Source organism: Hordeum vulgare, chromosome 7H (genome assembly GCF_904849725.1).
Source record: "Hordeum vulgare subsp. vulgare chromosome 7H, MorexV3_pseudomolecules_assembly, whole genome shotgun sequence".
Taxonomy (NCBI): domain Eukaryota; kingdom Viridiplantae; phylum Streptophyta; class Magnoliopsida; order Poales; family Poaceae; genus Hordeum; species Hordeum vulgare.
In genome coordinates this window covers 63791825-63804197 of record NC_058524.1, presented here as the reverse complement: position 1 = coordinate 63804197, position 12373 = coordinate 63791825, and the positions used below count along the sequence as shown (strand labels likewise).

General features: G+C 51.4%; 2 protein-coding genes across 2 annotated transcripts; one reads left to right on the top strand and one right to left on the bottom strand.

Moving 5' to 3' along the window:
* The first annotated feature begins 6175 nt into the window (after window positions 1-6175).
* Window positions 6176-8487, top strand: LOC123411160 (cytochrome P450 709B1-like). The gene is made up of 2 exons (XM_045104094.1): window positions 6176-7750; window positions 7859-8487. The coding sequence occupies exons 1-2, from the start codon at window positions 6428-6430 to the stop codon at window positions 8288-8290; spliced, it is 1755 nt and encodes a 584-aa protein (XP_044960029.1). The 5' UTR covers window positions 6176-6427; the 3' UTR covers window positions 8291-8487.
* Window positions 8488-9762: 1275 nt separating this feature from the next.
* LOC123411161 (mitogen-activated protein kinase kinase 5-like) lies at window positions 9763-11382 on the bottom strand. The gene has a single exon (XM_045104095.1). It carries the CDS (start codon window positions 11132-11134, stop codon window positions 10094-10096), a length of 1041 nt encoding a protein of 346 aa, XP_044960030.1. The 5' UTR covers window positions 11135-11382; the 3' UTR covers window positions 9763-10093.
* Window positions 11383-12373: the final 991 nt, after the last annotated feature.

Here is a 12373-nt window from a genome sequence, read left to right as displayed (position 1 = left end):
GTCCCGCGATCCGTCCCACGATCTAGTGCCGAACGGACAACACCTCCGCGTTCAGCACATGTACAGCTCGACGATGATCTCGGCCTTCTTGATCCAGCAAGAGAGACGAAGAGGTAGATGAGTTCTCCGGCAGCGTGACGGTGCTCCGGAGGTTCGTGATGATCTAATATCGGCAGGGCTCCACCCGAGCTCCGCGGAAACGCGATCTAGAGGTAAAACCGTGGAGTTATGTGGTCGGGCTGCCTTGGAAAAGTTGTCTCAAATCAGCCCTACTTGCTCCATGTATATAGGAGGAGGGAGGGGAGGCTTGCCTTGAGGCTCAAGGACCCCAAGGGCTGCGCCACCAAGGGAGGAGGAGTCCTCCTCCAATCCTAGTCCAACTAGGATTGGAAAGTGGAGTCCTTCTATCCTTTCCCACCTCCTTTTTTTTCTTTCTCTTTGATTTTCTATCCATGGCGCATAGGGCCTTCTTGGGCTGTCCCACCAGCCCACCAAGGGCTGGTGCGCCACCCCCAAGGCCTATGGGCTTCCCCGGGGTGGGTCCCCCCCCCCCCCCCGGTGAACACCCGAAACCCATTCGTCATTCCCGGTAACTCTGAAAACCTTCCGGTAATCAAATGAGGTCATCCTATATATCAATCTTCGTTTTCGGACCATTCCGGAAACCCTCGTGACGTCTGTGATCTCATCCGTGACTCCAAACAACATTCGGTAACCAATCATATAACTCAAATACGCATAAAACAACGTCGAACCTTAAGTGTGCAGACCCTGCGGGTTCGAGAACTATGTAGACATGACCCGAGTGACTCCTCGGTCAATATCCAATAGCGGGACCTGGATGCCCATATTGGATCCCACATATTCTACGAAGATCTTATCGTTTGAACCTCAGTGCCAAGGATTCATATAATCCCGTATGTCATTCCCTTTGTCCTTCGGTATGTTACTTGCCCGAGATTCGATCGTCAGTATCCGCATACCTATTTCAATCTCGTTTACCGGCAAGTCTCTTTACTCGTTCCGTAATACAAGATCCCGCAACTTACACTAAGTCACATTGCTTGCAAGGCTTGTGTGTAATGTTGTATTACCGAGTGGGCCCCGAGATACCTCTCCATCACACGGAGTGACAAATCCCAGTCTCGATCCATACTAACTCAACGAACACCTTCGGATATACCTGTAGAGCATCTTTATAGTCACCCAGTTACGTTGCGACGTTTGATACACACAAAGCATTCCTCCGGTGTCAGTGAGTTATATGATCTCATGGTCATAGGAACAAATACTTGACACGCAGAAAACAGTAGCAACAAAATGACACGATCAACATGCTACGTCTATTAGTTTGGGTCTAGTCCATAACGTGATTCTCCTAATGACGTGATCCAGTTATCAAGCAACAACACTTTGTACATAGTCAGAAGACCTTGACTATCTTTGATCAACTGGCTAGCCAACTAGAGGCTTGCTAGGGACAGTGTTTTGTCTATGTATCCACACATGTATATAAGTCTTCATTCAATACAATTATAGCATGGATAATAAACGATTATCTTGATACAGGAATCATAATAATAACTATATTTATTATTGCCTCTAGGGCATAATTCCAACAGTGTTCGCTAGAGGCTTCTCTCTCGGAGAAGGCATACGGTGGGTAAACAAATTACTATTGGGAAATTGATAGAAAAGTGCATAGTCATGCAATATTTATTCACGGCAATGATCATGTGTATATAAGCATCACATCCATAAACAAGTGGACCGGGTCGATATTGCATCTACTACTATTGCTCCACCCATCAACGCCTATACATCATGCATCTAGAGTATTAAGTAAAACAAAGTAATGCTTGGAGAACAATGCCATGATTTAGACAAAAAAAATCCAATTAATATGAATCAACCCCATCGTTTGATCCTTTGTGTCAGCAATACAAATACGTGTCGTGTACCCTACTTTGTCACCGGGACACAGAGAGCACCGCAAGATTGAACCCACTAAAACGCACCTCCCTCACTCAAGATAAACCAATCTAGTTGGTCAAACTAAACTGACTGATGAGAGAGAACTACGAAGCTATAATGATCATGAAAATAAGAATCAGATAATAATTCAGAGGAGACTCAAATATTTTTCATGAATAAACTTAACATTAACCCCCAATTCATCGGTCCTAACAAACACACCGCACAAAGGGAAAACAGTAAATTATACTGGAAGGAAAGAAATATACAACAAAGGAAAAAGTAGTATGCTTCAAGGTGAAACATTATTACCACATGTTTGTTCTTCCTCAAAGCTAGCTCAGGCTTCAACTCTTTCAGACAACTTGTGTACCTATGCCCTTGAAGACCACAATTTCCACAAGTTATAGTCCCCATTCTTGAACTGTCTTTAGAGTACTCTTTATCATCTGCAATTCAGAGTTACAATCTACCAAATCCAGCCCTTTCTCTCCTAAAGATCGATTTGAAATGTGAAACAAACAATCATATGCATGAAATCCTTATGTTTCCATCAGTGCCACCAAATTCACATAAGTAATATCTGAACTGGACTACTTCCTCTCCAATGGTTCTCTTGCATCAAAATAGATCCTTACTTCCCAAATGTCTTCGTCGAAACTACAAAGCTAATGAAAGATAAATTAAGTAAGTCTAGAATTTGAGTTAACATAACAAAACACAAAACAAATAAAGAAAAATTAAAAGTACTAACAAATGTAGTTTTCTATTTCGGTTAACAATGCATCCTAACAAATCGAATTAACACTACTAACCAACCTGATGCAAATCCTAACAAAGCAAATTAACACTGAATCCTAACAAAATAAATCCTAACAATGTTATTCTAACACAAACCCTAGGACTCTGATTGTTCAGGGACTTAGATCACTCCACCCACTCCACTGGTAAGGTGATGGCTTGTGATGGGGTTGGCCACCCACATCTCAGTGAGCCGCACCCGTTGATCCATGGACAAGCTCACCTCTTCCTCCTATTCCTCGTCGCCGGCATAGTACGATGAACTGGAGTCGTCCAGGCCCACGTGGTCATCGTCGCCGAGGCCAGGAAGGTCGCCGTAGCCGCCGACAACACCACCGTCGTCGGGGGTCGCCGCAGCAATCGCCTGAGAGGGGAGAGCTAGGGTTCGTCGGGGGGTTGAAGTGGTCGGCTCGGTTCGACCGAGACCGTTAAGAGCGATTCGACCGAGCCCGTTAAGAGAGACCGGGTCGGGCTCGTCCTAGTCAGCGTGAGGGCACAAGCCGGTTCGCCACCGTGGTACCCGACGGGTGGGAGCGACCAGTCAGTTCGAGCGTCAATACGTATAAAACACGGGTTTAGACTTATGTGCAATGGTCCCGCACAATGTTGGTACTGACATGAAAAATTCTTGATACTAATCTGCACGTACTGCCTCAATTGTGGTACTTCAATTAACTCGAACAAAGGGAAAGAAAAGATGGGATCGGTGCAGGGCAGTACTCGTGGAGGTGGTTTGTTCGTGCTGTATCGGTGGTTTTTTTTAGTTCTATGGTTTTCGGTCTGGTTTTCCTCATAAATCGGGCCACTCTATATTTCTTTTTCCTTTTAATGAAATCGCCAGAGTACCTGTCATGCAAGTCTAAAAAAAAGACAGCTCCCATGCAGGCCAAGTGCAAGCACTCCAACAAAGAACAATGCAGGGGAGTGGGGACTGTTGGAGACCGCCGGAGCCAGGTACGTCGAAACTAAATACAGGTGCATCTTTCATCGAGAGCACAGGAGTGGCTGCTGTTGCCTTTACAACTCGTACAAGTAGTGGTGAGGTGACACTGTCTGGTGGACAAGAGATCCGTTCTTGTGGCGATCCGGAGGAGGCTGAACTTTCAGCAGTCTTGACTGGGCTTACTGTACTGGCTCGGTACTATACGGGTAGTGTTTGTGTGGAAACAGACTGCTCTACGATACCAGGGCTGCTGGATATGAACTCAAAAAAATCAGTCAGCTCTATTCCCCATCGTCACAGATACAAAACAAGTTATGAAGTCCTCCCCATCGTCACAGATACAAAACAAGTTACGAAGTCCTTTAAAGATATCACTTTCAGATGTGTGAGAAGACCCAGCAATAGAATGGCCCATGAGCTGGCCGCTATGGCGAGAAGGCAAGGAAATTTTACTACTGTAGGAGATATACCTCCATCCCTTACAACATCTCCAGCCACGCAATCAACAGGCTCCACGACGCGTTTTTTTCACCGGCATCGAAAGAACCCCTAGTCGCGCCCCCACGACACCGATTTTTACCGGTTCGGTCCATTTTTTGGCCGGCGATCCTAGGCCGAACCCAGTGCATTGGGGACGCTTGGGGACTTCGGTGGAAGGAAAAAGCGACGCGTGGGCCATCACTGTCAGGCGAAAAACATTTTTTCCACCTCCATATTCGTCCCCCACGTGCACTACACCTTTCGTCGTCGTGCCGATCCCGACGTCGCCCACCTGCCTACCGCCGCTAGAAAGGACATCTCCCCAGCGAGAAAGAGAGGGTTCGCCGCGGCATCGCCCCCTTGCTTCTGGGCAAGCTTTTCCGACGCTTCGGTCGCGCAAGCGGGGATACGAGCGCCTGCACGCCTACCACGCCCACCGGGTGTTCGGCGATGCACTTCTACAACGAGGAGGCGCTGCTGGAGGAGGAAGCCGATACCGACGCCCAGGACGAAGAGCACCTCATGGTCCTCGTCGCTCTGGTCGGCCTGTTCGCGAGCAACGCAGAGCCGCAGCAAGGACGATTTGGTGAAGCATCTATGGAGGCTCAAGGACAACGCCTAACTCGATGTGTGATGAATTATAATTTTTTATTTGTTGAACTATTTTGATTTCTATTGATTCGTTGAACTATTTTGATTTATATTGTTTTCTATGATGAACTATGTGATAAAAAATAAGCATCTGATGAATTTGTTCTGAAGCACGACGAATATGGATCAAAATTAATCCAATTTTACGTCGAAAGTGGGCCAATTTACGATAAAAATGGACCAAAATCGACAGGTGGGGCGACCTTGGAGTGGCGACTAGGAACCCGAACAACTTTCAATTAATCCATCTTCATTTATGATGGTACAAAGAACAACAAAGATAATAAAAATTACAATCATGCCCGTCAACCACCTAACAACGATTACAAGCACTAGAGTGAGTTGAAGGCGCGTCACTATCACCGCCCCTCTCTCATCGAAGCCGGGCAAACCTTGTTATAGTAGACAGTTAGAAAGTTGTCATGCTAAGGCCCTATAGGAACAATGCACCAGAGTAGCAACCATCACCAATGAAGAAAGTCGTAGATTAGAAGGGTCAAATCTGTAAACACCCAAACGAAGATGAACGAAGACCGGATCCAAACAGATTCACAGTAGACCAGCACCGATCAAATCCTACGAGGTGTGATGGAGACAAAACTCCACATGCAATCTGACGATGCTAGACATACCATCAGGGCGGGGATAGAATGTGAGGCATTATTCCATCTTCACAAAGCCATCACCGCCTCGTCTTTCTCAGCAGAACACAAACCCTAAACACACACAAAAAGACAATTAAAACGGATCTCGAGCCGTCCCACCGGCTAGACCGAGATCCACAATGCATCCATGGCCTAAGGCCATGGGAGACGAGGTAAACCTGTGATACCGCCGGCAGGAGGCGAACAACCTAATCGTCTAGCTAGTTGCTAGCACACGAAGCGATACTACGGCCGGCACCATCTAAGTTGTACGGTTCTTAGCATCAATCTTGCGACAATTATCTTAGAGCAATATCCTCTGAGAAATAACGGTCGAGATTGATGAGCATAGTTTGCAGAAATTGTTTTTGGAGGCCGAGCTTCATGAAGGCCTTTAAATACAAAATTTTAAAAAAAATCATATTTCTTACATTTCATTTTTTTTAATAATAAAGAGATAAATGAAACCGTAATGCACAAGTGGGTATTTTTTTCACGACGAAATAAGTTGAAATAAGTGTTGTGCAAAAAAGACAAATCTAACGTTTTTTAACACATGATACTATTCATCCTCCAAGACCATAAATTAGCTTTTTTGTGCAAATTGTATTTCAATGTATTTCATCCTAAAATTTTAGACACCTACGTCCACCTCCTTGTTTAGCTGTATAATTTTTTCCTTACTTTTTTCTAACCAAACTTTTAAAAAAAAACGCCATTCTCCACAGTGTTTGGCTTTCGGTATTTATTCCCTGTTTTTTCCATTTACATGCAGAACTATAATCGGAGTCTACACATCATCCATGATCTCACGAAGCCCCTGCAATAACATTGCCAAGCGGCGCCAATTCGTCATCAGACACTGCACGGCCCCCCCTAGTAAACAGACAAACATGTCGGGTTGCACAACCGGTCGCATTCCTCGGCGACAACCATGCTACCTGCCTCCGCGAGATCGCCGGCCGCCCCCGAAACATACAAACGCAAGCCCCCAATCGACCAGTGCAGCAACATCGTCCCATATACTATATATCTATGTACACGCATGGACACAAACAATCATCAGCAGATCAATCATTTCCCAAGAGCTGAGCTGCACCGATCGACCGTCGCCATGGTGGCTATGGCATGGCCGGTCCTGGCTTCGCTCGCCGTGGTGCTGGCGACCACGCTGTGGAAGGCGGCGGTGCACCTGGTGTGGCGCCCCTACGCCGTCGCGAGGGCGTTCAGGCGGCAGGGGGTCCGCGGGCCGGCGTACCGGTTCTTCGTCGGCAACAACGAGGAGGCCATGGCGATGCGCGCGGCGACGGCCGACGACGTGCTCGACCTCGGCTCGCACGACATCATCGCGCGCGTGATGCCGCAGTACAAGGCGTGGGTGGCGTCCTACGGCAAGGTGTTCCTGTCGTGGTCCGGGTACACGCCGACGCTCTGCGTCGGCGACCACGACATGGTCAAGCACATCCTGTCCAACAAGACCGGGCTATACGGCAAGACGGACCCGGGGCCCAACCTCCTGGCCCTGCTCGGCAAGGGCCTCGTCTTCTCCGACGGCGACGACTGGGCGCGCCACCGCCGCGTCGTGCACCCGGCCTTCACCATGGACAAGCTCAAGATGATGACCAGGACGATGGCGGAGTGCGCGGGGGAGATGGTCCGGCCGTGGGAGGCGCGCGCCGCGGCGAGCGACGGCGGCGTGGCGCGGGTGGACGACGTCGGGCAGCAGTTCGTGGAGCTGACCGCCGACGTGATCTCCCACACGGCGTTCGGGAGCAGCTACGGCGAGGGGAAGGAGGTGTTCGTGGCGCAGCGCGAGCTCCAGTACATCGCCTTCTCCACCATCAACAACGTCCGCGTCCCGGGCCTCGAGTACCTCCCCACCAAGACCAACCTGCGGCGGCGGCAGCTCACGGGCAAGGTGCGAGGCACGCTCATGGCGATCATCCGCGAGCGGCAGGCCGCCGCCAAGGAGGCCAAAGGCTACGGCAACGACTTGCTTGGCCTGATGCTAGAGGCAAACGCGTCGGCCGGCGCCGGCGGGCAGAAGGCGGCGGCCATGAGCATGGACGAGATCATCGACGAGTGCAAGACCTTCTTCTTCGCGGGGCACGACACCACCTCGCACCTCCTAACCTGGGCCGTCTTCCTCCTCGGCACGCACCCCGAGTGGCAGCAGAAGCTCAGGGAGGAGGTCCTCCGGGAGTGCGGCGGCGCAGGGATGCCGCTGCACGGCGACGCGCTCAACAAGCTCAAGCTGGTAAGCTCCTGCCTATCCCATCCATCATTCCAACCCAGTTAATGGCTTCCAGCCTTCCACGGAGACGAATGACACTCATTTCACTTCACCTGTGATCGATGGTGGCAGACGACGATGGTGCTATACGAGACGCTGAGGCTGTACGGCGCGGTGATCATGATCGCGAGGCAGACGACGGCGGACACGGAGCTCAACAACGTGAAGATCCCCAAGGGCACGATCACCATGATCCCGATGGCGATCATGCACCGGGACGAGGAGGTGTGGGGTGCGGACGCCGGCGAGTTCAAGCCGGACCGGTTTCAGAACGGCGTGGGCAGGGCGGCCAAGCACCCGAGCGCGATGCTGGCCTTCTCCGTCGGCCCGCGGTCGTGCATCGGGCAGGACTTCGCGATGCTGGAGGCGAAGTCGACGCTCGCCGTGATCCTTCGCCGGTTCGAGTTCGAGGTCGCGCCGGAGTACGTGCACGCGCCAGCCGAGTTCCTGACGCTGCAGCCCAAGTGCGGGCTCCCCGTGCTGCTCAAGCTCCTGAATCAGTAGAGCAGCTGCCTCTTTGAACTCGATTACACCTATAGTAGAAGTACAAAAATACATGAGTGATTGGCTACCGTTGGGCTTGTATCTTTTCGGTTTTGGTTTTGGGCCGTGGGCTGTATCTTCCCTGCGTATACCTCTTGCATTTGTGAGCAGAAGACTGTGAAGTGTTTTTATATAAGTACAAATCATTGGGACAGACACACTTTAGATGCAAATCCATTCATTTTGTTTCGTATGTAGTACATGCAAAAAAAATACAAATAAAAATTGAAAGAAACTTGACCTTTCATTGTACTTGTAAAAAAATCCACAAAAAGAAAAACCCCGTTGACTTCATTAAAAAAACAGCTAAAATAGTGTGAATAGTAGCCTATAATACTAGCAAACAATTTATTTTTATTCCTGAAGTGAAACGATTTTTTATTCATAAAAAACATATACTAGTGCAAAAGAAAATCAAGTTTATTCCAAAAAACTTCTAAACTTTTTTGCTGTTTAAAAACAAATGTTAAAAAATAAGCCCCATATCTTTTTTTTTGCGAGTCAAAAATAAGCCCCATATCAGGTCTATATACACACAGAAACCAAAGGATATTTCCCAAATCATTGAGATTTCTCCTGTCCTCGCTCTGATTGACTAGCTGGCAAGGTTTATCCTCACTCGGGCTCAAAAAAAAAAAAGGTTTACACTCACTCTAATTAAACTAATCATAAAGGTTTATTAGCCAGACTCGCAAAAAAAAGGTTTATTAGCCAGGATTAAACTAAACATCCATACTCTCATCAAACCAATAATCATGCAGAGTTAACCTCGCTCTAGCTAAACAAATCACAACGGTCTATTAGCCAGGATCACAAACAAATCCACCCCTGACGTCCGTTTTCACCAAGTGGAACAGTAATAAACACGAAATGAAATCCATGACGTGCATGCCAGTTGCCAAAACAAAAACCATCTTTAGCCGGATGAAGAGAAGCAAACCAGAAGTACAAAAAAGAAAGGACAGAGGAGGTTCAGGAACACCTTTCCTTCGTCACTTTACAACGCTTAAAGAAACCAAAACAAAGTTGGTTCGATTCCTATTTCGAGATTCCCTTCTATCCAACCAGCATATATAGAGACCAATAATCCCATCGATCCACGGTGACTTGCAGCTAGCATAAGCAAGCAAATATATAGATGAAATAAATGAAAGGGGTGTCCGTGGCAATATGGGGGCCATATAATCATGCGATGGCACTGCTTGTTTGCTACTCCCTCCGTAGCTAAATATAAGCCTTTTGTTTCACTAGTGGACTACATATGGATGTATATAGACATATTTAGAATATACATTCAATCATTTTGTTTCTTGTGTAGACACATATTGAAATCGCTTAAAAGACTTATATTTAGGAACGGAGGGAGTACATGTACAGACAAAAAATCCAGCGGAATTTCCTTTGCAGCAGTGAGTGGGAGAGGCAATGGCGGATCGGGTCGGATATCGTGTCTATATTCGACGAATCTTGCAGTACAAAATCCTTTTTGTGCACACAGCTTTTGCTATTACAAGGTCGTAACAAGAGTAGTAACAACGAACACCACAGGAACGGGAGAGGAAAGGGAAACCTTAATTGGAGCAGCAGCAGCGGCAGCAGCAATGGATGGATGATTTCATGGTACGATGGTGGACGAGAAGAATACCCAAAATGATCAGGGAGTAGAGAACCTTGCAAGATTCCCCCGGCAGCTCGGTTCCATCGATCCTCCCTCCACCAGACCTGATGCTGGATTTGGAAGTGCGGTGCGGGAGTGGATCGAGATCATGAGGGCGGGGCGGCGAGGGGCTGCGGCTGTGGCAAGGCGACGAAAGGGTGCTGCAGCAGCTGCGCGGCGGAGAGGCGCTTGGCGGGGTTCTTCTGCAGGCAGCAGGCGATGAAGCCGCGGAACTCGGGCGAGGCGGTGGCGGGGGACGGCTCGGGCGGGTCCGAGTAGCAGATGGCGACCATGAGCGCGGCCCAGTCGCCCTGCCGGCCGAGGTTCTCGCCGAAGGGGAACCTGCCGAGGTAGAACTCGAGGATGCTGAGGCCGAAGCTCCAGATGTCGCCGGCGTAGCCGTCGTAGGCGCCGTCGTTGATGTCGGTGTTGATGCGCTCGGGGCTCATGTAAGCGATGGTGCCGACGGAGGAGTTGCAGGGGTCCATGGTCTGGTTCAGGATCCGGCCCACCCCGAAGTCGGCGATCTTGACGCGCCGCGCCGAGTCGATGAGCAGGTTGGAGGGCTTGATGTCGCGGTGCACGATGTGGCGGCGGTGGAGGTAGGCGATCCCGGAGAGCACCTGCCGGGCCACGTGGGCGAGGAAGGGCTCGTCGGCGATGCGGCGGCCGTCGAGGGACCCGCCGTCCATGTACTCGAGCAGGATCTGCAGCTCCCCGCCGCGCTCGTACATGCCGTGGCAGCGGACCACCGCCGGGTGCTCGGCCGTGCGCAGGATGGCGATCTCCCGCGCGATCTGGCGCCGCACCGCGTCGTCGTGGTTCCCGTAGAGCACCTTGAGCGCGTAGCAGCGGGCCGTGGGCCTGTGGCGCACCATCCACACCGTCCCGCCCGCGCCGCTGCCCACGCGGCGCACGCGCTCGAGCTCGTGCAGCGGGGGCGGGGGCGGGGCCGCCAGCGGCTGGGCGGGGCCGGTGGCTCCGGCGGGGGGAGCGGTGGTGGGGGGAGGGAGGGGGAGCGGGACGGCGAGGGAGGAGGAGACGTCCGGGCGCTGCGGCATCGGGAGAGTGAGATCCGGGCGGCGGCGCGGGCGGCCCGGCGTGCCCGGCTGGGCCGGGAGGCTGCTGCTGGTGCCGGCCGGACGCATGGCGCCTGCTCGCCGCGCGTGTGGGGGTGGGCAGTGGCGCTGCTGGTGGTGCCGCCTAGCGGGGAAGGATTTGTCTGGTTGCGCGCCGGATGTTTAATGGGGGATCGGGTTGGTTGGGGGGAACGACCTCTCTCATATGGGGTGGGGAGAGGACAGGAAGCCGGAAGCGTGCTGCGTCTGCGTGCGTCGCGTCGCGTCGGCCGGGTGGACGGAAGGGCCTCAGCTGCTTCTTCGCCTCGGAGAAAAATGTGTGTGCGTGCCGTGTTGCATTGCACCTCTCACTCTCCAGCGCCGGATTATCTCACGTAGTCAAGTTACTTTCCAGGAAAACACAGCTCAGGGTCATACTCATACCACGTCCAAGCGCGGATAATTTAGAGCAACTCCAAAGCTGCGATTCAAATGGACCCGCGGTTTATCCGCTTTTCGTTTGTTTCCGTCGGCCGAGCGGACACTGATGTCCGCTTTTTTAAATGGATCAGCCAGACCGTTCAACACAAACTCGGACACAAACAACGATAAACATAATTAAACATTAAAAGGCCGGTCAAAGCCGGCCCAAGTCCACATAAAATATAATTAAACATAAATAAATAAAACGCGGACGCACTCGGCCGCCCTATGCATTGTCTTCGTCGACGTCATCGAGGGAGGTGAGGTCGATTAGCTCCGGGGCCGGCCCAGCCTAAGGGAACGCTGCCTCCCACGCCTCAGCAGCGTCCTTGCTCGGCAGCACCGACGGCGCAGGCTGACGGGCTCGCTCCTCCTCTTCTCGCCCCCGACGCTCCGCCTCCTCCTCCTCCGTCCACATGCTCTCGAGCTTCATCTGCTCCGCCGCCTCGGCCTCCTCCCTCGTCAGTGCCAGCGACTTATGGTGCAGGAGGTACTCTTGCTCCTCCTCCTCCTCCGTGCACCCATACCATACGGGAGGCGCGGACACCCACTCTTGGAGCTGGTCGGTCCACTGGTAGGTGTGTGGCTAGTGCACCTCGGCCTCAGCGGCCGGCGAAGATGGAGGAGGGGCACTACATAGTCGCCCGCCGCGGACAGCGCGAGGGCCTTTTCGAGACCTACCCAGCGCACATCCTACTCGCGCCTGCTCTCCTCGATGGCGTAGGCCATTGCCTCCTCGAGGGCGACCTGGTAAGCGGCCTCCTCCTCCTGCTCCTCTGGCTTCACTTGAGGGGGCGGTAGAGGGATGGCCGTATCGAAGTGGGCGTCGTGGATGCGCTCCTGCTC

Coding starts and splice junctions, on each gene's coding strand:
- LOC123411160 (XM_045104094.1), top strand. CDS start 6,428: ATGCTACCTGCCTCCGCGAGATCGCCGGCCGCCCCCGAAACATACAAA. Junction 7,751..7,858: donor CGCTCAACAAGCTCAAGCTG/GTAAGCTCCTGC, acceptor CGATGGTGGCAG/ACGACGATGGTGCTATACGA.
- LOC123411161 (XM_045104095.1), bottom strand. CDS start 11,134: ATGCGTCCGGCCGGCACCAGCAGCAGCCTCCCGGCCCAGCCGGGCACG.